This window comes from Papio anubis, chromosome 20, assembly GCF_008728515.1.
Source record: "Papio anubis isolate 15944 chromosome 20, Panubis1.0, whole genome shotgun sequence".
In the NCBI taxonomy this organism is placed as follows: Eukaryota; Metazoa; Chordata; class Mammalia; order Primates; family Cercopithecidae; genus Papio; species Papio anubis.
In genome coordinates, this window is record NC_044995.1 from 23483540 (window position 1) to 23509863 (window position 26324).

The window sequence follows — 26324 nt, forward strand, 5'->3', positions numbered from 1 at the left end:
AGGCTAGAGTGCAGTGGCCGGATCTCAGCTCACTGCAGGCTCCGCCTCCCGGGTTCACGCCATTCTCCTGCCTCAGCCTCCCAAGTAGCTGGGATTACAGGCGCCCACCACCTCGCCCGGCTAGTTTTTTGTATTTTTTAGTAGAGACGGGGTTTCACCGGGTTAGCCAGGATGGTCTCGATCTCCTGACCTTGTGATCCGCCCGTCTCGGCCTCCCAAAGTGCTGGGATTACAGGCTTGAGCCACCGCGCCCGGCCAAGGGAAACTTTTTATTAATGATTCAATCTCATTATTTGTTATTGGTCTGTTCAAGTTTTCTTTTTCTTCCTAATTCAATCTTGATAGTGTTGTCAATGGGCAAGTTCAGGTTCTTGACTTCACTGCACAAAAGAATTTGAGAGCTAGTCCAAAGTAAGAGCGGGTGAAGAAGTCTATTGCAAAGCAAAAGTCACTCTGAGGGACAGCGGAAGAGACAGACCCTAATATTTTAAGGGAATGCCCTTTACAGGAGCTGTGCATGCATATTCATAAAGTATTGATGAGGTCAAGTGTGCAAAGGTGGACCTATGGTTGGTGCATGCACTCAGCATCTACATGCTCTAACGTGTATCATATGTATAATTAGCATTAAAACCTCCACCTAGGGTGTGTTTTTTACATTAAAATGAGGAAAAGGTCGCTGTAAGCTAAATTAAGCTAAATCTTGTGCCTAGCTGTGCATGCAGGACCCTGGAGAAGTCTTTAGCCCTGCCCAAGCAGGAATTGGTAGTTAATAGCTTCTTGGGCTTTTGGTGTTGATTGGCTGGAGATTGGGGAAGCTACATTATGATTAAGGGATTTTTGTTCTTTTTCCTAGGCCATATTGGGTATCAGGAACGTGTAACCACCTGGTAGTTGGCTGGGATCCTGTGGGACTACTTATCTTGCAAAAGAGTTAGGTGCTGACATACAAGAGTGCACATGAAAGGAGCCCACTGCGAAAGGAGCACGCGGGGCTTCACTAAAGAGGACAAGTCAGTATGGTCTCATAACTTTACTGATCCTGCCTCTGTAGGTTGTATGTTATCCAGCAGTATATCCATTTTCTCTAGGTTTTCAGTTTATTAGCAGTGGCTTTTCACTATGTTGCCCAGGCTGACCTTGGACGTCTGGATTCAAGCAATCCTCCTCCCTCAGCCTCCTGCGTCACTGGGACTATAAGAACATTTCACCCTGCCTCACTTAGTTCTGCTCTGATCTTTATTTTTTCTTTCTTTCTACTCATTTTGGGTTCTATTTGTTCTTGTTTATCTAGTTCCTTGAGGTACATCATTAGGTTATTTGAAATATTTCCACTTTTGTGATGCAGGCATTTATTGCTATAAACTTCACTCTTAGCATTGCTTTTGCTGTATCCCATAGGCTTTGGTATGTTGTGTTTGGTATGTTGTGTTTCAGTTTTCATTTGTTTCAAGAAATTTTTGATAGCTTTCTTAATTTCTTCATTGACCCAATCATTGTTAAGGAACATGTTGTTTAATTTTCATATGTTTGTACAGTTTCCAAAGTTCCTCTTGTTATTGCTTTCTAGTTTTAGTCCACTATGGTCTGAGAAGATACTTGATATGACGTCAGTATTTTTAAATTTGTTGAGCTTTGTGGCCTAACACACATTGTGTACTAGAGAATGTTGTATATGCTGATGAGAAGAATGTGTATTCTGCAGTTATTGGATGAAATAAATGTTTTGTAAATGTCTATTAGGTCATTTCGTCTAAAGTGCAGTTAAATTCAGTGTTTCTTTGTTAGTTTTCTGTCTCGGTGACCTGATTGCTGAGAGCAGGGTGGTGAAGTCCCCAACTATTATTGTATTGTAGTCTATCTCCCCTTTTAGATCTAATAATACTTGTTTTATATACCTGGATGCTGTGGTGTTGGGTGCATACATGTTTAGAATGTGTCCTCTTATTGAATTTATCCCTTTATTATTATAATATGACTTTCTTTTCACAGTTTTTGACTTAAAGTTTGTTTTATTTGATGCAAGTATAGCTACTCCTGCTTGTTTTTGGTTTCCTTTTGCATGGAATATATTTTTCATCCCTTTACTTTTAGTCTGTATGGATCTTTACAAGTGAAACGTGTTTCTTGTAGGCAGCACATAGTTGGATCATGTTTTAAAAAATTTTTTTTCTAATATCCATTCAGCCAGTCTGTATCTTTTAAGTGGAAAATTTAATTAATTTACATTTCAAGGTTACTATCGATATGCAAGGACTTATTCCTGTTATTTTGTTGATTGTTTTCTGGTTGTTTTGTGTATCATTTGTTCCTTTTATTTATCTCATTCTATAGTGGTAACATTTGCGTTCTTTTCTCTTCCTTGTTCGTGTGTGCTTGCTCTACCAGTTAGTTTTATCATTTCATGTGTTTTCATGATAGTAAGTATTGTCCTTTCAATTCCCGCTGTAGGACTCCCTTAAGCATTTCATGAAGGATGGGTCTAGTGGTGACAAATTCTCTCAGTGTTTGCTTATCTGTAAGTCTTTATTCCTTCTTCATTTATGAAGGATAACTTTACTTGGTATAGTATTCTTGGCTGGCTGACAGGTTTTTTTTTTTTTTTTTTTTTTTTTCTTTTCTTTCATTCCTTTGACTATATCATCCCATTCTCTCCTGGCCTGTAAAGTTTCTTCTGAGAAATACACCATTAGCTGGGCACAGTGACTCACGCCTATAATCCCAGCACTTTGGGAGGCTGACACGGGCAGATCACCTGAGGTCAGGAGTTCAAGACCAGCCTGGCCAACATGGCAAAACCCTGTCTCCACTAAAAATGCAAAAATTAGCTGGGCGTGGTGGTGCATGCCTGTAATCCCAGCTACTTGAGGGGCTGAGGCCAGAGAATTGCTTGAACCTAGGAGGCGGAGGCTACAGTGAGCTGAGATTATGCCACTGCACTCCAGCCTGGGTGACAGAGCAAGACTCCATCTCAAAAAAAAAAAAAAAGAAAAAAGAAAAGAAAAGAAAAAACAAAAGACACATGCCATTAGTCTTATGACAGTTCCTCATATGTAACTAGACTTTATACACACACACACACACACACACACACACACACACATATATATTTAGAATTCTGTGTTTGGCTTTTGATGGTTTGACTGTAATATCATGGGGAGAAGACCTTTTTGGGAATATGAGCTTCGTGTGTCTGGATTTCTAAATCTCTTGCTAGACTTGGAAAGTTTTCAACTGTTACTTTGTTGAATAGGTATTTTTATGCCATTAAACTCCTTTTCACCCCTTGGAACATCAGAAGGCAGGCTTCATTTTTTGTTTAAATTCTTCTCTCTGTCCTTTGCTCCTTCTCTTTGTCTCTCTCTCTCTCTCTCTCTCAGTCTCTGTCTCTCTCCTCCTCTCTTTCATTTCACTGAGTATTTCAAAAGCAGAAGAAATTCTTTCTCTTGCTTGATCTAGTCTATTGTTGAAGCTCTCAATTGTATTGTTTATTTTATTCATTGAATTCTTCAGTTCCAGGATTTCTGTTTAGTTCTTTTTTATATCTATCTTTGGTGAAATCCTCATTTATATCCTAAATTGTTTTTCTGGTTTCTTTATAGTGTTTATTTGTGTTCTGTTGTATTTCAGTGAGCTTCTTTAATATCATTATTTTTAATTCTCCTTCAGGCATTTCATAAGTTTTTTGTTGTTGTTGTTGGAATCTGTTGTTGGAGAATTATTATATTCCTTTGGAGGTTTCATATTGCCTTGCTGTTTCATGTTTCTTATGTCCTTTCATTGATTTCTGCAAATCAAGTGTAACAGTCACTTCTTCTGATTTTTTGTATTGGCTTTCATAGGGGAAGCCTTTTCCTATAGATGTGTCTATGGTGTTGGTTGGCTAAGCCACATTAGCTTTGATTCTGGATGTGTGCATACATGTCCTCATATGATTACCTCAGCTGGAAACAGTGTCAGTGGTGTCTGTGATGTCCTCAGTGGCTTAGTCTGCAGTTGTTAGTAGAGGCTGTGGTGAGGTTTTGCTGGGGATGGGACTCCAATTGGACCAGTCCTCTTGGGGGGTGAGCCAAGCACACCTGTCATGAGCCTGTGGGTAGTACATACAGGCACCAATGTTAGCAGGTCCAGGCACGTCGATTCTTGGGCCTCCAAGTGGCTTGCTTGGGTGCCTTAGTGGCAGCTATATGCCCAGTGGGTGGGCAATTCCTTGGGCCCCTGAGCAGGATGTATAGTGTGAGTGATGGTATTTGTGGATGTATAGTGGATGGTATTTGTGGATGCAGGATGTATAGTGTGAGTGGGGTCACACAGACTCCAGGGAGCACCCTGCACCAGTCTTAGGGCCTGCAGGGGTTGAGGGGCTCCCCTGGGGCTGGGATCACAGGAGTGTGCAGTGAGAATGTGGACCCCTGGCGATCTTTCACCCTTTCCCCGCACGGGGAAGCCTCTCCAGGCTCCCGACCAAGACCCATCCCGTCTGGGCTGTCATCTCCCTCTCCTTCAGTGCACAGTACTACCTTGGGCTTCCAGGTGGCACTCACTATTGTTAGTAGTGGCTGCAGTGAGCTAAGCAGGCCCCCAGGTAGCACGTGCAGGTGGATACCAGGGATGGTGGTGGTGGTGGTGGGTGGACCCGTCCTCAGGCCCCCAGGAGGAAGGCTCAGATGCCAGAGGTGGTCAATGGAGCAGGGCAATCCCCAGACCTCTGGACAGTGTGTTTGGGTACCAGCAGCAGTTTTTCAGGGCCTGTTTCTGGGCCCCTGGTTATGTGCATGTGCACCCGGGATGATTGACAATCTGAAGACATCCACAGACCCCCAGATGGCATGCTTGGGCACTATGGGAGCAGTGCCAGGCAAGGTGGGCCTGTTCTCAGTTTCCTCAATGGTGTCCATAGGCATAGGCTGTGGTGGGTGAGGTGGGACAAGCCCTAGGCCTCCGGAAGGCATTCTGGGGTCATTATTAGGCCCTCTGCCAGTGTGTGTGTGTGTGTGTCCATGCCTGGGGCAACCAACATGGTGGGACAGTCCCCGCACGCTGTGGTGAAGAGGATGGGGTGATCCCCAGGCCCCAGGTGCTGTGCTTGGGTTGCTTTGGCAACGGAGGCATTGGGCAGGGGAAGCCTGTCCTCAGGGCACATGCACATGCACAGGGCTCTGTGGCTGGAGTGGGTGGGGTTGCTGTTAGTGACAGGGGCCCCAGGCAGGCAGGTTTCAGGATCGGGGAGCACTTGCTTCGCTCCCTTGCTCCCATGGGCACCCTCTTCAGTGCACTGCATCACACTCTCCTGGGTATGCAGGACACTGTAGGGTAGAGTGCTGGGGACCTGCTGCCTCCCTGGGTCCACCTGGCACCTTGCCGCTGCAGCTCTCCGGGTACATGTGGGGAGATGTCCGTGGGGCCCCAGGGATGTGGAGATGCCGGGGCTGCTGGGTCCCGGGACAGGATGCAGTCTGGTGGGGGCCGGACTTTCAAAGTGATGCCACTGTGCTGCAGCTGCCCGGAGCCTGGGTCAGCGTGGGACCCAGCGTGAGCCCCCTCTCTGGAGCAGTGGGGTCACACAGCCTCCAGGGGGCACCCTGCACCAGTCTCAGGGCCTGCAGGGGTTGAGGGGCTCCCCTGGGGCTGGGATCACAGGAGTGTGCAGTGAGAATGTGGACCCCTGGCAATCTTTCACCCTTTCCCCGCACGGGGAAGCCTCTCCAGGCTCCCGACCAAGACCCATCCCATCTGGGCTGTCATCTCCCTCTCCTTCAGTGCGCAGGTGCTGCCCAGCCCTCCCCTGTCGAGTTCCCATGGTCTCTGTTAGATGTCCTCTGTGTGATGACTGACTCCTGTTTTGGTTCTCCTGTGTGGAGGAGTCCGACATCCTGTGCCTCCAGCCAGCCACCCTGAGCTTCCCTCCTGAAAACAGGTTTTTTTTTTTTTTTGAAATGGAGTCTCGCTCTGTCACCCAGGCTGGAGTGCAGTGGCATGATCTTGGCTCACTGCAACCTCCACCTCCTGGGTTCAAGCGATTCTCCTGCCTCAGCCTTTTGAGTAGCTGGGACTATAGGCATGTGCCACCACGCCCAGCTAATTTTTTGTATTTTAAGTAGAGACGGGATTTCACCGTGTTAGCCAGGATGGTCGTTCTCCTGACCTTGTGCGCCTCAGCCTCCCAAAGTTCTGGGATTACAGGCGTGAGCTACCGCGCCCAGCTGAAAACAGTTTTTTAAATTACAGTAATTGCTGATAAGCGTGTGGTCAGTCTGGCCATATTTTACTGGTGACTTCTGAGTCCTTTCCAGAGCCTTCCAGAAAGCAGTTTGACTTTGACGCAGCATTGATGGAGCCTTGAAGGCACTCAAGGTGTCTGGCCCAGCGCTGCCCCTCTGAAAGGCAGCTGAACCCTGATACTCTCTGAGTGCCCATTTTCCCTTCTGCTGTGTGTGCTGGCCTTCCTCACCGGGACATGGAGAGGGCAAGAGAAAACGTGCTGAAAAATCTAAAGGGCTGAACAAACCCTTTCACCTCCAGATTTCCTGGGAACCTGCTCGCCACATGTCTTGAGGCCACTGTAAATGCGAAGCCATCTTGTTTGCAGGGCAGGACATGCAGGGAATCCCGGTCCCTGGGGTGCAGGCCCCATGCCTCTCACATGGGCCAAGGAGTATCACAGGCTTCCGTGATGAAGTCAGGATCCTCCCAGACCCTCAGACACTCCCCTTTCGGCCCACAATATTTGTGGGCTCAGGATGGAAATACAAATGGAGGCCACTTCCTGTCTCCAGATACTTAGAAGTTACTCGTTGAGCCAACAGACTGTTAGTAAATTGTGTTCCCTTCTCCTGCCTTGACCTTTATCATGGCCTGGCTGTCAAGTTTAGAGTCCTCAGGCGCCGCAGAGTCAAACTGGAAATGTAGGGCGTGGGAGAGCTGCTTTCTTCCATCCTGGCTTCACCTGTCACCACGGACTTTTCTGTCCAAGCAGACACCCGCTGTCCACGCAGGGAGATGCATGGTAGCTGCCAGGACATCTGGGCAGGGCGCTTGGTCTTGTATAGCCATGTCTGGGGCGGACACATCCCTACGGCTTTGCAGGCCCCTTGACCCTGGGAGTGCCTACGCCAGCCCCTCTAGCCAGGTCCAGAGGTGTTACTGGCTGCTCTGCCAGTCTCTGCCCTGTTCTAGGACTGAGCCCCCATGTACTCCTGCCCAACCCCGTCCTGGTCTCCAGGACCTCGTGAGAGCCTGAACCCCACCCTGTACATACACTGGCAGTGGGAGGACTCCACTCTGCCTTGGGAAGTTTCTGCTGATGTCCTCTGGCTACACATCACTTTCAGTTTCCCCAAATTAGCCGGGCATGGTGGCGTGTGCCTGTAGTCCCAGCTACTCGGGAGGTTGAGTTGAGGCAGGAGAATCTCTTGAGCCCAGGAGGCAGAGGTTGCAGTGAGCTGAGATCGCACCACTGCACTCCAGGCTGGGCGACAGATTGAGACTTTGTCTCAAAAAACAAAAACAAAAACAAAAGCAAAAAAAAAGATCACTTTCAGTTTCCCCAAGTATGACTGCACCATCTTGCATTCATAACATTTTTGTGGGAGACACGATAGTCTTAGATACTGAGATTTTTTTTTTTTTTTTTTTTGAGACAGAGTCTTGCTATGTTGCCCAGGCTGGAGTGCGGTGACGCGATCTCAGCTCACTGCAACCTCCGCCTCCTGGGTTCAAGCCATTCTCGTGCCTCAGCCTCTCAAGCAGCTGAGACTACAGGCGCCCGCCACCAAGCCTGGCCCGAGATCTTTTTAAATCCTGCTTCTAGGGTGGACTTTCCATGTGACCTGGAGCAATTACTCTGTGACTTAGCTTTCCTTCTGGAAAATCAAACTTGTCACCACTAGCCTACCTTGGAAAGAATGCTCAGCATTACTTATTTTACTTTAGCATCTGAAATAGTTAAATTTATAGAATCTAGCAGGTCATGTCCAACCTGGATATTAGTTTAAATCATTTGACTTCAAATGATGTCATCCCTCCTGGATGTATTGCTTTTCCTGTATGGCTTGGAGAAACGGCCTTGTGCATTCATATTACATTATCCTTAATTTTGGAATTGTTCTAATGAGTCAAGTTTTGAGTTGATTGGCATCTTGGCACTTATTCTTTGGATGCGACTGAAGGAAAGATAGATTCCATAAGAGTAGAGATGCTTCTGCAAACCTTTGCAGCCCCTCCCACTCCCCTGGTCTGTGGGGCTGGAATTCTTCTCTTTATGCCCAGCCGGGCACCCCACATGCCCTGTTCCTGCCCATCCTCATCTGTTGGCCTGAGGCCCCGGCCCTCCCACAGTGGGCGGGGAAAGGGTTGAGGCAGGACAGGTGGCAGAATGAAGATTACTTGTGAGCAGTAGCAGTAACACTCTTTGCAAGATAATTATTTGTTATTTCAATGTTTCTGTAAAACTGAGAGCCCATTTATCACCCTTCTCCTTAGGCAAAATGTTTAGAAAGTGAGAAGGATGGCGTGCTCAACAAAGTCATCAAAAGCCACATTCGCCTGGGAAAGCTGGAGGAAAAAGTCAAGGTACGTGGTTATTTGGCCTCGGAGATTTCATTTTCAGATGGGAATGCAGGTTCACTGCTGTGGATTTTTGTGTTTAAGAAAATGACACCTTTTGCATGTGCGTCAGTAACAGTCCACAGAGTAAAAGTATTGTAAAGTTTTGCTGACAGAATGGCACCTCTCACCTCATTCAATAAACTTTGGTTCATTCATACAATAAAATACTGCACAGCTGTTTAAGAATAAAGGATATGGGCCGGGCGCGGTGGCTCAAGCCTGTAATCCCAGCACTTTGGGAGGCCGAGATGGGCGGATCACGAGGTCAGGAGATCGAGACTATCCTGGCTAACACGGTGAAACCCCGTCTCTATTAAGAAATACAAAAAACTAGCCGGGCGAGGTGGCGGGCGCCTGTAGTCCCAGCTACTCGGGAGGCTGAGGCCGGAGAATGGCGTGAACCCGGGAGGCGGAGCTTGCAGTGAGCTGAGATCCGGCCACTGCACTCCAGCCTGGGCGACAGAGCGAGACTCCGTCTCAAAAAAAAAAAAAAAAAAAAAAGAATAAAGGATATGAAACAAGGCCCAGTGGCTAATGCTGTAATCTCAGTGACTCAGGAGGCCTAGCCAGGAGGATCACTTGAGGTCAGGAGTTTGAGACTAGTCTGGGTAACATAGCAAGACCCCAATCTCTATAAAAAATTTAAAAAGTTAGCTAGACATGGTGGTGCTTGCCTGTAGTCTCAGCTTCTCGGGAGGCTGACGGCGGTGGGGGAGGGGTGATCCATTGAGCCCAGAAGTTCAAGGCTGCAGTGAGCCGAGGTCACACCACTATACTCCAGCCTGGCTGACAGAGTGAGACCCTGTCTCAAAAACAAACAAACAAACAAACAAACAAAAACACCAATAAAAGGAGAGACAGGATCTCACTCTGTCATCCAGACTGGAGTGCAGTGAGTGACATGACGATGGCTCACTGCAGCCTTGAACTCCTGGGCTCAATGGATTCTCCTGCCTCAGCCTCCCAAGTTGCTGGGGCTACAGGCAAGCACCATGGTGTCTCGCTATTTTTTTTTTTTTGTATTTTTGTTTGTTTGTTTGTTTAGAGATGAGGTCTTGCTATGTTGCCCAGGGTGGTCTTGAACTTCTGAGCTCAAGTGATCTGCCTGACTCCGCCTCCCAAAGTGCTGGGATTACAGACATGAGCCACCTCACCTAGCAGGGACCCTGTCTCTTTAAGGGGAAAAAATAAAGGCTGAAAGGGAAGGGGATATGCCATGCTGTTGATGAAGGGACTCAGCATAGAAGTATTGAGTACTTTAAAATCCCCGTCGTGGGGTTTTTTCTTTTTCTTTCTTTTTTTCTAATTTTCCTGCTTTTTACTTGCAAAAGAGAAGGAGTGATCCTCGGAGTAGTTGGCCTTGCTTGGGGAATCCGTAGCGTTACCATTTATCTGAACAGGAATAGTAAAACCGGCTCACCCGGAGGAGACACCTGTGAGCAGGCCCCAAGGTAGACAGGCCAGGAACTTGAGGGGAGTGAAGAGAAAAGGCTTGAGAAATCCAGAGGTGACATCTCAGGAAATCCCTGCAAAATATCACTCTTCAAAGGCAGACATCACCTTGGAAGTCCGGGGCTATGACGAGATCTGGGAACGGAGGGATGCAGGCAGAAGCCCCTCCAAACCAGGCTGAATTCAGTGAGTGGGAGATAGGGCTGCAAGGTGGAGGGTGGGGGGAACATGGGAAGCCTAGAAGGACACCCTGGCCCAACGGTCACTCCCACCCTCCCAGGAACCTCCTCTCATCCCAGAGGAATTCAGAGTCCTCCATATAAAAACAGTTTAAGGTAAAGGAAGAAAAATAGAAGCATAACTTCCTATTGACGAAAACTGCCGAAAACTTATCAGGAAGAGTGTTGCCGCAAAGATCAAAATGATACTCCAAAGTGAACTGCTAGGTAGCTGGCTAGAGAGCTGGACACAGCTGGAGAGACAGGACTTCAGGAGGCAGTCAGAGCCAGGAAGAAATGTCACAGAGCAGAGACACAGGACCTCAGGAAGAGGCAGCCAGGCCCAGGAGGGCGTGGGATGGAACTGACATGACCCAGGGAAGAAACAGAAGGGAAAGAGAAGCCGTTTAAGAAATGTAGACTGAATTCTGTGGAGACAGACGCCGTAACAGAGCAATAAGGGATATGCAGCTAGAAATGAGAAAGACAGACAGGAAAGCGGAAATGGAGATGTGCAAAGGATTCGGTGGAAAGTGATGGAGATCTAAGAGATCTACTTCTAGAGCCTCCAAAGAAGAAACCAAAACAGTGGCTTATTCTGCTCTAAACTGTAACTCATAAAAACCTTTCTGAAATAAAAGAAGACTTGAATCTATGTCCTGAAAGGGCACATTATGTACCTAGGGAAAACTGACAGAATGGAACCAGAAAATTGACACCAAGACATACGACTTTAAGATGAAATGGCCAGGCGCAGTGGCTCATGCCTGTAATCCAAGCCCTTTGGGAGGCCAAGGCAGGCAGATCCCTTGAGCCCAGGAGTTTGAGACCAGCCTGGGCAACATAGGGAGACCCCAGTCTCTACAAAAAACACGGTAATTAGCCAGGCTTGGTGGTACATGCCTGTAGTCCCAGCTACTCGGGAGGCTGAGCTGGGAGGATTGATTGAGCCCGGGAGTTTGAGGCTGCAGTGAGCTACGTTCGTGCCTCTGCACTCTAGCCTGGGCAACAGAGCAAGACCATGTCTCAACAATGAGTCCTGCCAGCCAAGAAGTAATTGGGGAAACTTCAGCAAAATTAACTTGTAGTGAGCAAAGAATATATTTAACTGTGAAATAAGACTTACAGCAGGGATAAGGCTGATAGAATTGTATGTAAATGTTTTCTGACAATGTAGTAATAATACAACCAAGGAAACAATGATGGGCTAAGGGCGAAGGAAGGTAGAAAGTAGATTACACTTGCTGATTTCTTCATAGGTAATAAGAGTCAAGGGACATCATTAAAGCTGAAAAACCAGGTGGTAAGAGCTAGCAGGTGAACAGGAGGGGAAAAGTGAAGAAAATGTTGTTATGAGCTAATGTATTGTTACTTTTGTTAGGGAACCAATGGATATGATCTAAAAAGAGGGGACTAAGAACATATCATATAAAGGTGTAAGAATAAAGCCAATGCACTTTGGGAGGCCGAGGCGGGCAGATCACGAGATCAGGAGATCAAGACCATCCTGGCTAACACGGTGAAACCCCGTCTCTACTAAAAGTACAAAAAACTAGCCGGGCGAGGTGGTGGGCACCTGTAGTCCCAGCTACTCGGGAGGCTGAGGCAGGAGAATGGCGTGAACCCGGGAGGCGGAGCTTGCAGTGAGCTGAGATTGGGCCACTGTACTCCAGCCTGGGGGACAGAGCGAGACTCTGTCTCCAAAAAAAAAAAAAAAAAAAAAAAAGAATAAAGCCAACCACAAGAATCAAGCTTTATTCCTAAATAGTGGAATTAGAGTTGGGCAGAGTGGCGCATGCCTGTAATCCCAGCTCCTGAGGAGGCTGAAGTAGGAGGATTGCTTGAGACCAGGAGTTCAAGATCAGCCTACGCAACATAGAGACCCCCATCTCTAAAAAAGTGTTTAAAATTAGCTGGGCTTGATGGCCAGCGCCTGACCCCCAACTCTGCGGGAGGATCTTGAGCTCAGGAGTTTAAGGCTGTAGTGAGCTATGATCGCACTACTGTACTCCAGCCTGAGGGACAGAGCATGGAGCAAGACCCTGTTTCTAAAAAAAAATTTTTTTAATGGTAGAATTATAACAGCAAAAAAGCAAAGAAAAAGACTACATTAGTTTAAAATCGTTTAAAAATATGTAGATAAAACAACCAAACATAAAATAACAAAATTGAGACCAAACAAATCTGTCCTATAGGTAAATGTAAATTAGCTTAATTCACCCATTAGGGAAAACAACATTTTTTTGGATTGGCTCATAAAGCAAAATGCTATTCCACACTAGACCCAACAGACAGCCTAAAACAAAGTGTTCGTGAAGGATTTAAATTGAAAGGATGGGTAGAGATAACCCAGATTTCTGCAAACACAAAGAAAGCAAAGGTCGAAATCTTGACATATGCCAAGATAGAATTCAGACCAAAAGCACTAAATGACACCAAAAAAAAAAAAAAAAAAAAAAAAGCGAGATTTTTATAGTACTAAAAGACTACAGTTAGTAATATGTAGTCTGAGCTGGGTGTGTGGGTCCCTGCACAGGAGGCTGAGCGGGAGGATCATTTGAATTGAGTCTAGGAGTTCGAGGCTGTAGTGCACCATGATCAGGTCCGTTAATAGCCACTGCACTCCAGCCTGGGCAACATAGTGAGACCCTGTCTACATCATCATCATCTATAGTAATTGTGAATATCTATGCACTAAATAACACAGCAGCAAACTTATGAATGTAGACTACAGGAAATACAAAGAAAAATGGGAACTTGGTAATAGGAGCTATAATCCACCTCTCTTAATCCAAGACCGATCAAGATGTTAAACAAAATGAGAAAATAGAAGATTTAACAATATAATCAACAGGGTATATTTACATATATATAAAAGACACAAAAATTGATCACTGCTTGACTACAAAAAGAAAGCCTCAGTAAATCCCTAAAGTAGAAATAATGTAGGCATTTGTTTTTTGTTTGTTTGTTTTGAGACGGAGTCTCACTTTGTCGCCCAGGCTGGAGTGCAGTGGTGCGATCTTGGCTCACCGCAACCTCTGCCTCCCAGGTTCAGGCAATTCTCCTGCCTCAGCCTCCCGAGTGGCTAGAATTACAGATGCGCCACCACGGCCGGCTAATTTTTGTATTTTTAGTAGAGACGGGGTTTCACCATGTTGGCCAGGCTGGTCTCAAACTCCTGACCTCAGGTGATCCGCCCGCCTCAACTTCCCAAAGTGCTGGGATTACAGGCGTGAACCATCCCACCCAGCCAGCATTTGTTGATCACAAATATGAAAACCAGAAATTAATAAGCAAAAGCAGAAAACAAAGTTATTTCACTTGGAAGTGTAAAAACTGGGCACTAATTCTTGGGTCAGAGAGGATGTATAAACTGAGTGTCAGAGTTTCTTATAAAAAACGAGTCTATGGAACTACCTGTCAGACTCTCTGTGACAAGAACTTTAGAAATGCTCACAGGACAATTCAGAACCTTCAGTACTATACAGTAAAAATGAAAGAAGGAAAGTAAATGACGGGCTTTCATCTCAGCTGTCTGTCTGGCGACAGAGACTGACAGCCCTTGTTGATTCTTCGATGAGGCTTTCTTGTCAAGGTGAAAGGGTGCTGACCAGTGGCAGTATTAGTTCTTAGGCTACCAGTTGATGCAGGGATAAAAGCTGTCCTGGAAAAAATACAGTTGTAGATGAATTTGCAAGAACATCCAGTTTGTTCTGTGATGGTGATTTTTTTTTTTTTGAGACAGGGTCTCCCTGTGTGGCCCAGGCTAGACAGTGCAGTGGCGCCATCACACTCACTGCAGCCTCCGCCTCCTGGGTTCAAGTTATCCTCCCGCCTCTGCCTCACAAGTAACTGGGACTACAGGCATGTGCCACCACTCCTGGCTAATTTCTGTATTTTTAATAAAGACAGGGTTTCACCATGTTGGCCAGGCTGGTCTCGAACTCCTGACCTCAAGTGATCTGCCTGCCTCAGCCTCTAATAGTGCTGAGATTACAAGCATGAACCACTGTGTCCAAAGGTGATATTTTATGTTTTCATTATTTATAGCATATAAAGAAACAGGATTTATATACATTAAAATTTGGTTTTATTGTACCTGAAATTCTTTTATCACTTTTTATGACTTTTATCATCCAGACTTGCCCTCCCAGATCAAACTTATCTGGGGTTACTAGATTTAAAAGGCCCTGACACACAAGGAGTGGGTAGGGAGCGCAGCCAGGAGGCACTGTCCACCCTGGCCTGGCAGCGGCCCCTCACTCACAGAGTCCTTCTGCCAACCAGGGCTACAAGAAGCAGGCAGCACTGAAGCTGGGGGACATCAGTCACCGTCTGCTGGAGCAGCAGGAGGACTTCGCCGGCAAGACAGCCCAGTACCGGCAGGAGATGCGGCACCTGCACCAGGTGCTGAAGGACAAGCAGGAGGTGCTGGACCAGGCGCTGCAGCAGAACAGGTGGGTGTCCGCCCTGCGCCATGGCCCGCGGGGATGTCTGAATGTTTGATTGAGGGTTCTGCTAAAACCCTCTGGGCCTGTTTCATTTGTTCCGTTGTTTAATTTTGTTTCTACATTTTACTCTTATCTGAATGTCATATTGGTCTTGCGTTTTATTTGCTCCTCGTTTTCTTTATTCTTTTAAAAATTCCGCTTGTTTGAATTGGACTTCCGGAATGAATGCACACCTCTAATTGCCTTTCTCTTTTTTTCTGCTGCCTTCCATCTCGCTGATATTTTTATTTTGTCTCATCTTCTTTTTATTTTATTTTTTGAGACAGCATTTCCCCTGTCGCCCAGGCTGGAGTGCAGTGGCACGATCTCGGCTCACTGCAACCTCCACCTCCCGGATACAAGCGGTTCTCCCACCTCAGCCTCCTGAGTATAGCTGGGATTACAGGCATGAGCCAGTTTTCATTTTCTTGAGAGATTTTGTTAATTTTTGATTAGGTATTTTATTTCTGTTATTGCTATTATTATTATTACTACTACTACTACTTACAGACAGGGTCTGACCCTGTTGCCCAGACTGGAGTGCAGTGGTGTGATCATAGCTTACTGCAGCCTCAAACTCCTGGGCTCAAGCCATCCTTCTGCCTTAGTTTCCCAAGTAGCAGGGATTACAAGCATGAGCCACTGTGCCCAACTTTTTAAAACTCTTCATTCACTGCAGTCAGGGCCCGGGGATCCCCACTCATGGCGAACAGTGTAGACTCACACTCCAGACCCGTTTGAGAGCGGGCCGGTGGCTCTGGTCCCCAGGAGATGCCTGGCCTTTCAGAACAGGTTTCCTTTGAAGATCTGCAGGTCTCCCACCCAGCCCTCCTTTCTTTGAGGGTCCTTTACATCCTCCACTTACCTACCTTCACAGCACCTCTAGTAGGAAGAGAAACTTGGACAAGAGTAGGCCCTGAGATTTTCTGTCACTCTTGATCTGCATGATCTGTCAGTCTACAAACATCCAGGGTTTGGCATGGACTTTTGTCCTCAAAGCAACTGATACTTTGTCTGCCTCTTTGGTTTCAGTTTAGGCTTCATTTTTTCTGCCCTTAGAGACTGCCTATTCTTTCTTTCAAGTTCAACTATACATTTAAACATGATTGTTTTAATTTACCAAGTATCTTCAGAAAACCAGTCTGGGGATTTTTTTTTTTTTTTTAATTAAAATACAAGGTCTTGCTCTGTTTCCCGGGCTAAAGTACTGTGGCACCATCTCAGCTCATTGCAGCCTCAAATTTCTGGGCTCAAGTGATCCTTCTGCCTCAGCCTCCCGAGTAGCTGGGAATACAGGTGCATGCCACCACGTGGGCCCAGCTAATTTTTAAGTTTTTTGTAGAGATGAGGCCTCACATGTTGCCCAGGCTGGGGCTTTTTTAGACATAGTTTAATTAAGTTGTTCTCACCACACAGTGGGCATCAGGGGCCTTGGAAGGAAGGAACGTTCACAAGAAAAGTGACTCTGGCCAAGTGGGCACATCACTGACCTCCCTGAACTTCACTGTCCTGCCCTTTAAACCGTGGTGCGAAGTCCACCTGCGAATCCAGTTTCCAACATTTTCCAGAACCATCTGGCAGTGTCCGGGAAGGAGCTGGCCTCTCCAGCCTGACCATGCTCCCCAATGGGGCTCGGCACCTTGTGAGGTGTGGCTGGTATCCTGGTCTGTTCCCAGTGGACTGTGGCCCTGTGGGGACGTGGCCGCCTTCATCTGTCCTGTCTCCCCAGCACACCACAGGGCGCTGCATGCTGGTTCTGGAAACGCTGCCCTGTGGCTCTTTCCAGCCTCACAAGCCTGGGCCCCTCAGGGCCTCCCCATCCCGGCACATGCGCCAGGCCAGTCTTCTCCATCTTGGCAATGAGTCTATCTCCTCAGGTCCCCTCCTCACCCCCGACTCGCTCTTAGCTCTGGGCTGTATGGAGCGCAAGACCTGTGGAAGGTCGCTGAGTGCTGGCCAGGTCACAGTGGACAAGCAGAGGGGACACGGGAGGGGCTGTGTGGGTGCCTGCTGCTCCGGCCATCGTCCCAGGGCATCTGGCCGCTTCATTCCACACTGAGCCCCAGCCTGTGCTGTTCCTGCTGCTCCCCATTCCACAGGGCACCGGCCAGCTTCATTCCACACTGAGCCCCAGCCTGTGCTTGTCACTGCTGCTCCCCATTCCCAGGGCACCGGCCGCTTCATTCCACACTGAGCCCCTGTAGCCTGTGCTGTCCTGCTGCTCCCCGTTCCCAGGGCACCGGCCGCTTCATTCCACACTGAGCCCCAGCCTGTGCTGTCCTGCTGCTCCCCATTCCCAGGGCACCGGCCGCTTCGTTCCACACTGAGCTCTTCCTTCAGAACGCAGGCACCCAGGGCTCTGTCCCCTGCCATTAGCATTCTTCTGTTTTGAGTTCTTCCTACTTTGGGATTTATATGGGCTCTATACTGTTTTTAAAATTGTGCCATTTTAAATGTATTTCCCTCAGAGAAATGGAAGGTGAACTTGAAGTTATTTGGGAATCTACCTTCAGGGAAAACCGAAGAATCCGAGAACTTCTCCAGGACACACTCGCGAGGACAGGCGTGCGGGACACCCCCAGAGCTCTGGTGGCCCCCAGCCTCAATGGCGTCTCTCAGGCAGACCTGCTGGATGGCTGTGATGTCCGCTCCTGTGACCTGAAGACTCCTGCCCCCACATGCTAGAATCTGCGGGAGCCCGTGGTGTAGGCTCCTCTGGCCTGAAGGGCTGCCTCACACAGGCCTTCCCTGGAGGGCAGCCCACGGTGGCAGCCAGAGGTGCGTAAGCCCACTGAGCGCTGTGGGGCAGGGAAGAAATAAATGGTCTCATAGTTTAATCCACTGATAACATTTTGCTTTATTTTTAAATTTTTATTTTTATTTTAATTTTTTTAGAGCTAGGGTCTCACTCTGTTGCCCAGGCTAGAGTACAGTGGTGCAATCATAGCTCATGGCAGCCTCAGACACGTTTGAGATCCTTCTGCTTCAGCCTCCTGAGTAGCTGGGACCTCAGGTGTGCACCGCCAGGCCCAGCTAATTTTCTTCTTTTTTGTTGAGATGAAGTCTTGCTATGTTGCTCAAGCTGGTCTTGAACTCCTGGCCTCAAGCTGTCCTCCTGCCTTGGCCTCCCAAAGTGCTGGAATGACATGTGTGAGCCACTGCACCTGGCCCATTGTGCTTTATTTTAATAATATGCTGCTGAAGTATGGTTTAGCCAGGGCATGTTCTCTGGCCACACTGCCACTGAGACGAGCTCTGTGACACCCACTGCTCTGGTGAGTAGGCGGCCTGCTGAGCGGGCCTGCCTTCCAGCTCCAAGATCTGCAGCTGGGAAGCGCTGGAGGGATCGGGCGGGCAGCTGGGCCCTCGGGCCACATGTCAGATGGGGACGTGTCACCCGAGGAGCCAGGCCATGGCAGTGCCTGATGATAGCTGTGCGTGAGCTCTGGCGGTCTTTGCTTGTTTGGTAAAAAAAAAAACGAGGTGCTACTGTTCATGCCCTCTAGGTTGTACAAACCTTTTCTGCCTTCTCCCCTAGCCCTTCTCTATCCTCCTAAGCAGGTACTTTATTCTCTTTTGTTTAGTTGTTATTTTGTTTGTTTTGAGACAGGGTCTCACTCTGTTACCCAGGCTGGAATGCAGTGGTGCAATCACCACAGCCTTGACCTCCAGGCTCAAGCGATCCTCCCATCTCAGCCTCCTGATAGGTGAGATGACGGTCATACACTAACATGCCTGGCTAATTTTGTAGAAAAAATTTTTGTAGGACAGGCATGGTGGCCACTCCTGTAATCCCAGCACTTTGGGAGGTCGAGGCAGGCAGATCACCTGAGGCCAGAGTTCGAGACCAGCCTGGCCAACAGTGGTGAAACCCTGTCTCTACTAAAAATACAAAAATAAGCTGGGTGTGGTGGTGGGTGCCTGTAATCCCAGCTACTTGGGAGGCTGAGGCAGGAGAATTGCTTGAACCTGGAAGGCAGAGGATGCAGTGAAACAAGATCATACCATTGCACCCCAGCCTGGGCAACAAGAGTGAGACTTTGTCTCAAAAAAAAATTTTTTTTTTTTTTTTTAAGAGATGGGGTCTTGCTATGTTGCCCAAGCTGGTCTTAAACTTCTAGCTTCAAGCAATACTCCTGCTGGGCCTCCCAAAGTGTTGGGATTATAGGTATGAGCCACTGCACCTGGTCTGGGAAGGTAATTTATTCTGGAGCCACACAGCCTCCCACCCAGGTAATGAGAGCCCTGGCTTTGAGCTAAGGTAGAGCCCCTGCCCCCTGCTGCCACCAAGAAACATACCAGAGGCCATGGTTCTGTCCTGTGTTACATGAGTGCCACCTCCTCAGGAAAATCACCCCAGCCGCTCAGGACCATTCAGTCCCAGGCATGCTGGAGGGACTTGGGGACATTGGGCTACAAAGAACCCTAACTGTGGGACTCAGGGGTGGCACCCTACAGCATCTCCTTTTCAGAGCCCCCCGCGGTGAAGTCCCGCCCTGTTTCAGGTGGGAAGGAGGCCCCAGTACTGGTCCTCAGTCACGTGTAGAAGTTCTACATGGGATCTTGGATTGCCAGACGGAAGGGTGAGATAGAAAGTCATAGTTCTTTTATGACTCTATAAGCTTCTTCAACAGTTGAATCATTGTCATTTAATTTTATTTTAGAAGCGGTAGAAAGACTCGCCGGGATTGAAAACTGTGTATCATCTCCCTAGGAGATGACCTAACAAATAACTGTGATGCTATTTCAAAGGCATTTACGGTCACTCTGCAGCCTCCTGTAGACAGGCTGACAGGCGGCGGCAGCCCAGCGTGGCTGTGCGGGGGAAGGGGTGCTCGTCAGCAGGAACGCAGCTGCCGCCATCATGACCCAGAGAACCACTGTTGACATCCCTGTCTTTCTGCCTTTTATGCAAACGTTTTATTCTTTTGAGAAGTGTCCACTTTTGTTCTTACGTTTCTGCTTTAAGTTTTTCACACAGTGCAAACGTACTTTGCAAGTGTGGGGACTCCTGGATGGCACTGTGACCAGGGCAAGGGCAGGCGTCCCACAGACCCTCTCTTCTGCCCAGCCTCCTGCTGGGTGCCATAGGAAATGGGCAGAGAAGCCACGAGTCCAGGATGCCAAGGAGGGAGGGGCAGGCAAGGCAGAGAGGCACCCAGGGTGCTTGTGAGGTTCCAGGAAAGGACAGAAACATTGGCGAGCTTCTGGGAGGAACTGGCATGCCCTGGCCCTTGCAGAGTGGACAGGGTTTCAGAAGCTACAGAAGGGCGGAGAGGGCCCTCGGGAGCCCAGCAGGCACTCAGAGCAGCAGGAGGGGGTTTGGCCAGAGGTTGGGCAGGAAATGAGGCCGGACTGCACGGAGGAGAACTGGGTCTGCTGCAGGGGCTCCTCCCTTCACCCTGCAAGTGTCTGGTCTGAGCAGGGAACCCTTCTCTTTCTTGGTCCTGTGAGGTTTCATACGGCACTGGAAGATTCCTGGTCAAGCAGCTGTAGAACATGACCCAGGCACTCAAGTTAGCCTTGCTGGCTTTGCCAGTTTTTAAAAGCAGCCCTGGGCATGATGATGGCACCTATGGTTTCAGCTACTCAGAAGGCCGAGATGGGAGGATCCCTTGAGCCCGGGAGGTTGAGGCTGCAGTGAGCCATGATCATGCCACTGCACTCCAGCCTGGGCAACCGGGTGAGACCCTGTCTCAAAAATAATAAAATGAAAAGTGAAAGCAGCCCTGGGGAAATGGAGACAGTGGACAAAGCAGGCTGGGGCACCAGGTGTGCGTGTGGGTGTGAGTCTGTCACGAGAGCTGTCCTGAATGCCCTTAGTGCCCCTGAACTGTATGCTGGAAAACAGTGACAACAGTGAATTTTGTTATACAGACAATTAAAAAAGAAAGAACACCCAGGCCTGCTTCCTGAGAGTCTGTGTCATTTGACTTTCCCACCACCAAGCTCTGCGCGAGTTCCAGTTGCTCCGCACCCTCATCAGCGCTTGCTGGTGGTGTCAGTAACTGCGCTGGGAGGAAAGAGATTTAAGGCCAAGGGTGGCCTAGCGTTTGGCCTCTGGAGCGCAGCTGTCACTGGCTCCTCACTCCCTCCCCTACCTGTATCTTCGGCGGGAGTGAAAGGCACAGTCCCAGTGTGTGTGGCTCAGGAGAGCCCTCCCTGGGCCCAGGCGGCTCTTCCAGCAGGGAGGGCCTGAGCCGGATACAGATCCCACAGCAGAAGCCTGAGCCTCTTGGGAAGGGGCTGGGCTGACATCTGAATTCTCGAGTAAGACTGGAAACATCATCCACTCACAACGTGGTTGGACGGCATGGGGAGGGCTCCGTGTGCCCAGGTTTGTGGCACCTCTCTGCTGGGTCACAGCTGAGCGGGGGGCCACAGCTAAGGAGTGGCTGCAGCCAGGAGTGGGAGAGGGGATGGGTGCAGCTCGCTGGGTCTCTCTCTTGGTTTTCTCAAGGTGTGAGTCCATGGCCCCAAAGCTGGGCAGGAAATCTGCTGCCCTCCCAGCCTCCCAGGCTCGGCATTTTTTTTTTTTTTTTTTTTTTTATTGAGACAGAGTCTCACTCTGTCACCCAGGCTGTAGTGCAGTGGAGAGATCTCGGCTCACTGCAACCTCCGCCTCCTAGGTTCAAACAATTCTTCCACCTCAGCCTCTGGAATAGCTGGGATTACAGGGTGTGTCTCACCGTGCTCATCTAATTTTTTTATTTTTACTACAGACAGGGTTTTGTCACGTCGGCCAGGCTGGTCTCGAACTCCTGACCTCAAGTGATCCACCCACCTCGGCCTCCCAAAGTGCTAGGATTACAGGCATGAGCCACCGTGCCTGGCCTCAGGCTCGGCTCTTTTCCTCATTTTTGGCTAGGGGTGGGCTGGGTGGGAAGGTGTTGGGGGGAAAGGCTTTTGAAGTTGATATTCACCTGCAGGGCCCTGCTTGGCTGCTTTGCAGACCCAATGTCTGCAAACAACAGGACAGAGGTAGTGAGGACCCAGGCTGGGCTACGGAGACTTCAAACCTACAGAGTGCATGAGGCTGCTTCCTGGAACTGGGCATGCCACCTGCTGCTGAGGACCCAGGCTGGCTCCCCGCGTCTGTGCTGGGTGCTCTGGGCCCCCATCCCCTTGTTTCCCAGTCCACCTGTGTATCAGCACTCTACAGAGGGTATAGATGAGACAGGAAGAGTGCACTGAGGTGAGAGCATTGCCGCCTCGGGTCATCAGGAGCCTGGAGCATCTATTTCACCTGGTCAGGAGGGTCCTGGGTATTTCATTAAACAATAATTCTTTGAAAGTGAAGGGTCCGTGTGTAGTATATGTAGCGTACCAGGGCTGGGTTGCAAGCAACAGAAACTATACTGCCCCATGTTAAGGGAAAGAAGGAAATATTTTGGAAATGTACACTCAGTGGCTTCCACCATGTTTTGAGAAGGACAGAAGCCAGAATAGCCTTGGGGCGGGGGTCTCAGTAGTTGAACGCCATCAGCCTACCCTGTGCTTCACTCAGGTAGCAAATCCTGAGACAATGGCCTCTTGGCTGACCTGATGTCCTGAGCCCTCCTCCCGTGTGGCCAGTGAAGTGAGGTCCTTTGGTTGGTAGCCCACCAGTGTCCCACAGAAAGGGACAGTTTCCCCAAGTTGTGGATGCTGGGCAGACAGAAACAAGATTACAAAAACTGGTAACTCCCTATGTTAGAGTCCATCTGTCACCCAGACTGGAGTCCAGTGGCATGATCATAGCTCACTGCAGCCTTGAACTCCTGGACTCAAGCAGTCCTTCCACCCCAGCCTCCAAGAGTAGCTGGGACTAGAGGTGCACACCATCATGCCTGGATAATATTTTTAAATTCTTTTCATAAAGACAGGCTTGCTGTGTTGCCTGGGCTGGTCTCAAACTCCTGGCCTCAAGCAATCCCCCTGCCTCAGCTGCGCAAAGTGCTGTGATTACAGGTGCACAGCCACAGCACCCGGCCCAACAAAATAGTAACTCTTTTTTTTTTTTTTTTTTTTTTTTTGAGACAAGAGTCTCGCTCTGTCGCCCAGGCCGGAGTGCAGTGGTGCGATCTTGGCTCACTGCAAGCTCCGCCTCCCGGGTTCATGCCATTCTCCTGCCTCAGCCTCCCGAGTAGCTGGGACTACAGGCACCCACCACCACGCCCTGCTAATTTTTGTATTTTTAGTAGAGATGGGGTTTCATCGTGTTAGCCAGGATGGTCTCGATCTCCTGACATCGTGATCCGCCTGCCTCGGCCTCCCAAAGTGTTGGGATTACAGGCTTGAGCCACCATGCCCAGCCTAGTAAGTCTTTATTAACGATGTTTGATGACACAGAACCCTGTTTCCCCAACCTCAGCAGCGATCACAGCTTTCATCATGCGTGGCCACCGTAGTTGAGAAAAGGGGCAGCAACCATGAATAGTGACAAGGTCAGTGGGGAAGGGAGCAGGATGGGAAGTCGTGTTTTGACGGCATGCTGCAACTGCACTGGCTTCCCCACGCAGGTTATTTTATGAAAAACCATATTACTTGGAACACACAAAAATGATGGACAAAGTTCGAAGGCAGAATGGTACTATTCCAGTAGTTGTTGGATATATATAGATTGTTCCTAGATAAGTGTTTTGAAATTATGTTTATGCTTTCCTTGCTAATTGTTTTATGGCTAGACAGCACGTCCCTGACATTGAAAGGCTTTGCACGTCGCTAGCTCATCACAAGTTCTTCTGGTTGGAATTCAGGCAGTAAGGGAACAAACACCCCTTCTATCTGTGGTAGTATGCCAGTTATTTCTGTCTTTTGGGTCCCCCTCCAGATCCCCAAATGCTACTGTCAGCGGCAGTGGGAAGGAACATAAGACCGAATGAACTTCATGAATAGGAGAAAGTGAAAACTTGAAGGCAGGTCTGGAACAAGCTTTCAGTGGTAAAGGAAGATTCAGCCTCTGCCTGAATGTGTGCCCAAGACCCTGCCTCTGTCATGAGGACAGTGAATTAGAGAACAAGGCGCCCAGCTGGGCAGCCCAGAGGCTGTGCAGACTGACACTGTGGGATTAAAGACATCTTTAAAACCATCACAGGAGGCCAGGTGCAATGGCTCATGCCTGTAATCTCAGCACTTTGAGAGGCTGAAATGGGAGGATCCCTTGAGCCCAAGAGGTCAAGGCTGCAGTGAGCCATGATCACGCCACTGCACTTTAGCCTGGGAACAAGAGACCCTGTCTCAAACACAGACCATCACAGGAGAAGGAAATACTGGGGTGCAGGACACAGCACCCCCAAAATACGACTGTAGGAGACCAGATATATATCACCCCAAATTATACTTCTTTGGAATATTTTGAGCTGGTTATGCTGAGAAACTGCAAACACAACAGGTGTATCTCTGAAAAGCTGCCCTTTGCAAAATAAATTTATGTCATGAAGGAAATCTACATTAGTACAAGTATCTGTACCAGGAGGAGACAACTTTTATTACCTGAGAGACTTATATCTGCATAACCAGACGACCTTTATTTGCCATGCATTTCCTCCCCTCACCATTCCATTACTCGTCCCTACCTGCCCCAGAAGCCCCAAGCCCCTAATCCTTATATAGCTCAGGATACTATATAGGGTTTAGTCATCTGGCCCTTCTTCAAGTCTCTTCTTTTGTGGGACTCTGTTGCATATACACATAATTAAAACCGTTTTCCTCCCATTGGTCTCAATTTGAAGCCCAACCAAAGAACCCAGAAGGGTGGAGGGAAGCATTTTACCCTCCCCAACTGAAACCAAATATGCACCAAATATAAGACAAAATGCAGATGGTGTGAAGATCTTCAACCTGCAAGCATTTTTGCAATCAGAAGGGAAAAGCACGGGTTGAAAGTGAAGGTCAAGAGTCTTTAGCAGAAACTTAAGAAATAGAGTGGTTAGCCAGGCGTGGTGGCTCACGCCTATAATCCCAGCACTTTGGGAGGCTGAAGCGGGTGGATAACTTGAGGTCAGGGGTTCAAGACCAGCCTGGCCAACATGGTGAAACCCCGTCTCTACTAAAAATACAAAACTTAGCCAGGTGTGGTGTCACACATGTAGTCCCAGCTACTCGGGAGGCTGAGGGAGGAGAATCGCTTGAACCTGGGAGGTGGAGGTTGCAGTGAGCTGAGATCATGACACTGCACTCCAGCCTGGGTGACAGAGCAAGACTCAGTCTCACAGAATGAATAAATAAAATAGTAAAAATGACAGTAGGATTTGCACTTTGGGAGGCCGAGGCAGGCGGATCACTTGAGGTCAGGAGTTTAAGACCAACCTGGCCAACATTGTGAAACCCCCCATCTCTACTAAAAATACAAAAATTAGCCAGGCATGGTGGTGGATGCCTGTAATCCCAGCTACTCAGGAGGCTGAGATAGGAGACTCACTTGAACCCAGGAGGCGAGGTTGCAGTGAGCCAAGATTAAGCCACTGCACTCCAGCCTGGGGAACAGAATGAGACTCCATGTAAAAAAAAAAAAAAAAAAAAAAAAAAAATTGACAGCAGGGAGGTGAAACTTCAGCCACATGGCAGAAGCACTGGATACACAATGAACCAACAGTCTTCAAGAACTGAGGAAAATTTTGCTTTTTAAATCAAATCTGTATTATTTTCCATGAGGAAGAGCTTATGAGAATTACTTGACTACTTTCTGTGTATTCAAGGGAGGGAGAGGGTGGGACTGGGGTGAAAAACACAACTTTAAGAAACAGGCTTAAGAAATGCTCACCGTGGACCCAAAATGAACTGAAGTGGAGGTTTCTGACTTAACAAAGGACCCTCACACCCCGACGTTCCAAACTCGGCCTTGGCAGAGGCCCAGGAAGACCAGTGGGCTGGTCCTGGACATTCATGGAACACGCAAGTTCAATGTGTTCCACGAGGAGGCACCTGTTGCTAGCCCCGCTTTGCAGATTCAGACTCTGATCCTGGCAGTGCGGCCTGAGCCCATGTGGGTAGTGGGTGAGGTTGCAGGGCTGTCTGGTGTCTGGCCCCAGCAGGGGACCACTGCCCCACCCTGCCCTCCTCATGTGGTCTCCTGTCAGCCCGCCAGGAGCACTTTTCCCCAGGGAGCATTCTGTGGTGTTTTGCAAACATGGATGTGCCAGGTGCTATGATGAGGCTGCAGCATTAGGAGGAGTGACCCCAGCAAGCCTGTGGGCAGGTTCTGTCTGGGGTGGCAGGACTTGCCGCCAGCCCCTGGCTTCTACTCTCCAGCCTCTCTGCTCAGGGCTCAAAGGCAGGTAAGGTAACAGGCTGTGCTCCTCCCAAGATGGGCGGGTCATGAACTTTTTTTTTTGAGATGGAGTTTCTTTTGCCCAGGCTGAAAGTGCACAGCACCATCTCTCGCTCACTGCAACCTCCCTCCTGTCTGGGTTTCATCTCCTGCCTCAGCCTCCCGAGTGAGGGTTGGGATCACAGGCATGTGCTACCATGCCTGGCTAATTTTTTGTATTTTTAGTAGAGACGGGGTTTCTCCATGTTGGTCAGGCTGGTCTTGAACTCCCGACCTCAGGTGATCCACCCGCCTTGGCCTCCC

The 26324-nt window shown here is 48.7% G+C and overlaps 1 protein-coding gene across 6 annotated transcripts in view; it reads left to right on the forward strand.

Annotated features, from left to right (window-relative positions):
- Window positions 1-17615, forward strand: part of CEP89 (centrosomal protein 89) — a 95725-nt gene extending 78110 nt beyond the window's left edge. For all 6 annotated transcript variants that reach the window (XM_031659689.1, XM_031659691.1, XM_031659690.1 and 3 more), the window contains 3 exons: window positions 8482-8571; window positions 14568-14737; window positions 17239-17615. In XM_031659689.1, coding sequence (XP_031515549.1) covers window positions 8482-8571; window positions 14568-14737; window positions 17239-17455 — 477 coding nt within the window. In that variant the 3' untranslated portion in view covers window positions 17456-17615. The remainder of the gene's footprint in view (window positions 1-8481; window positions 8572-14567; window positions 14738-17238) is intronic.
- Window positions 17616-26324: the final 8709 nt, after the last annotated feature.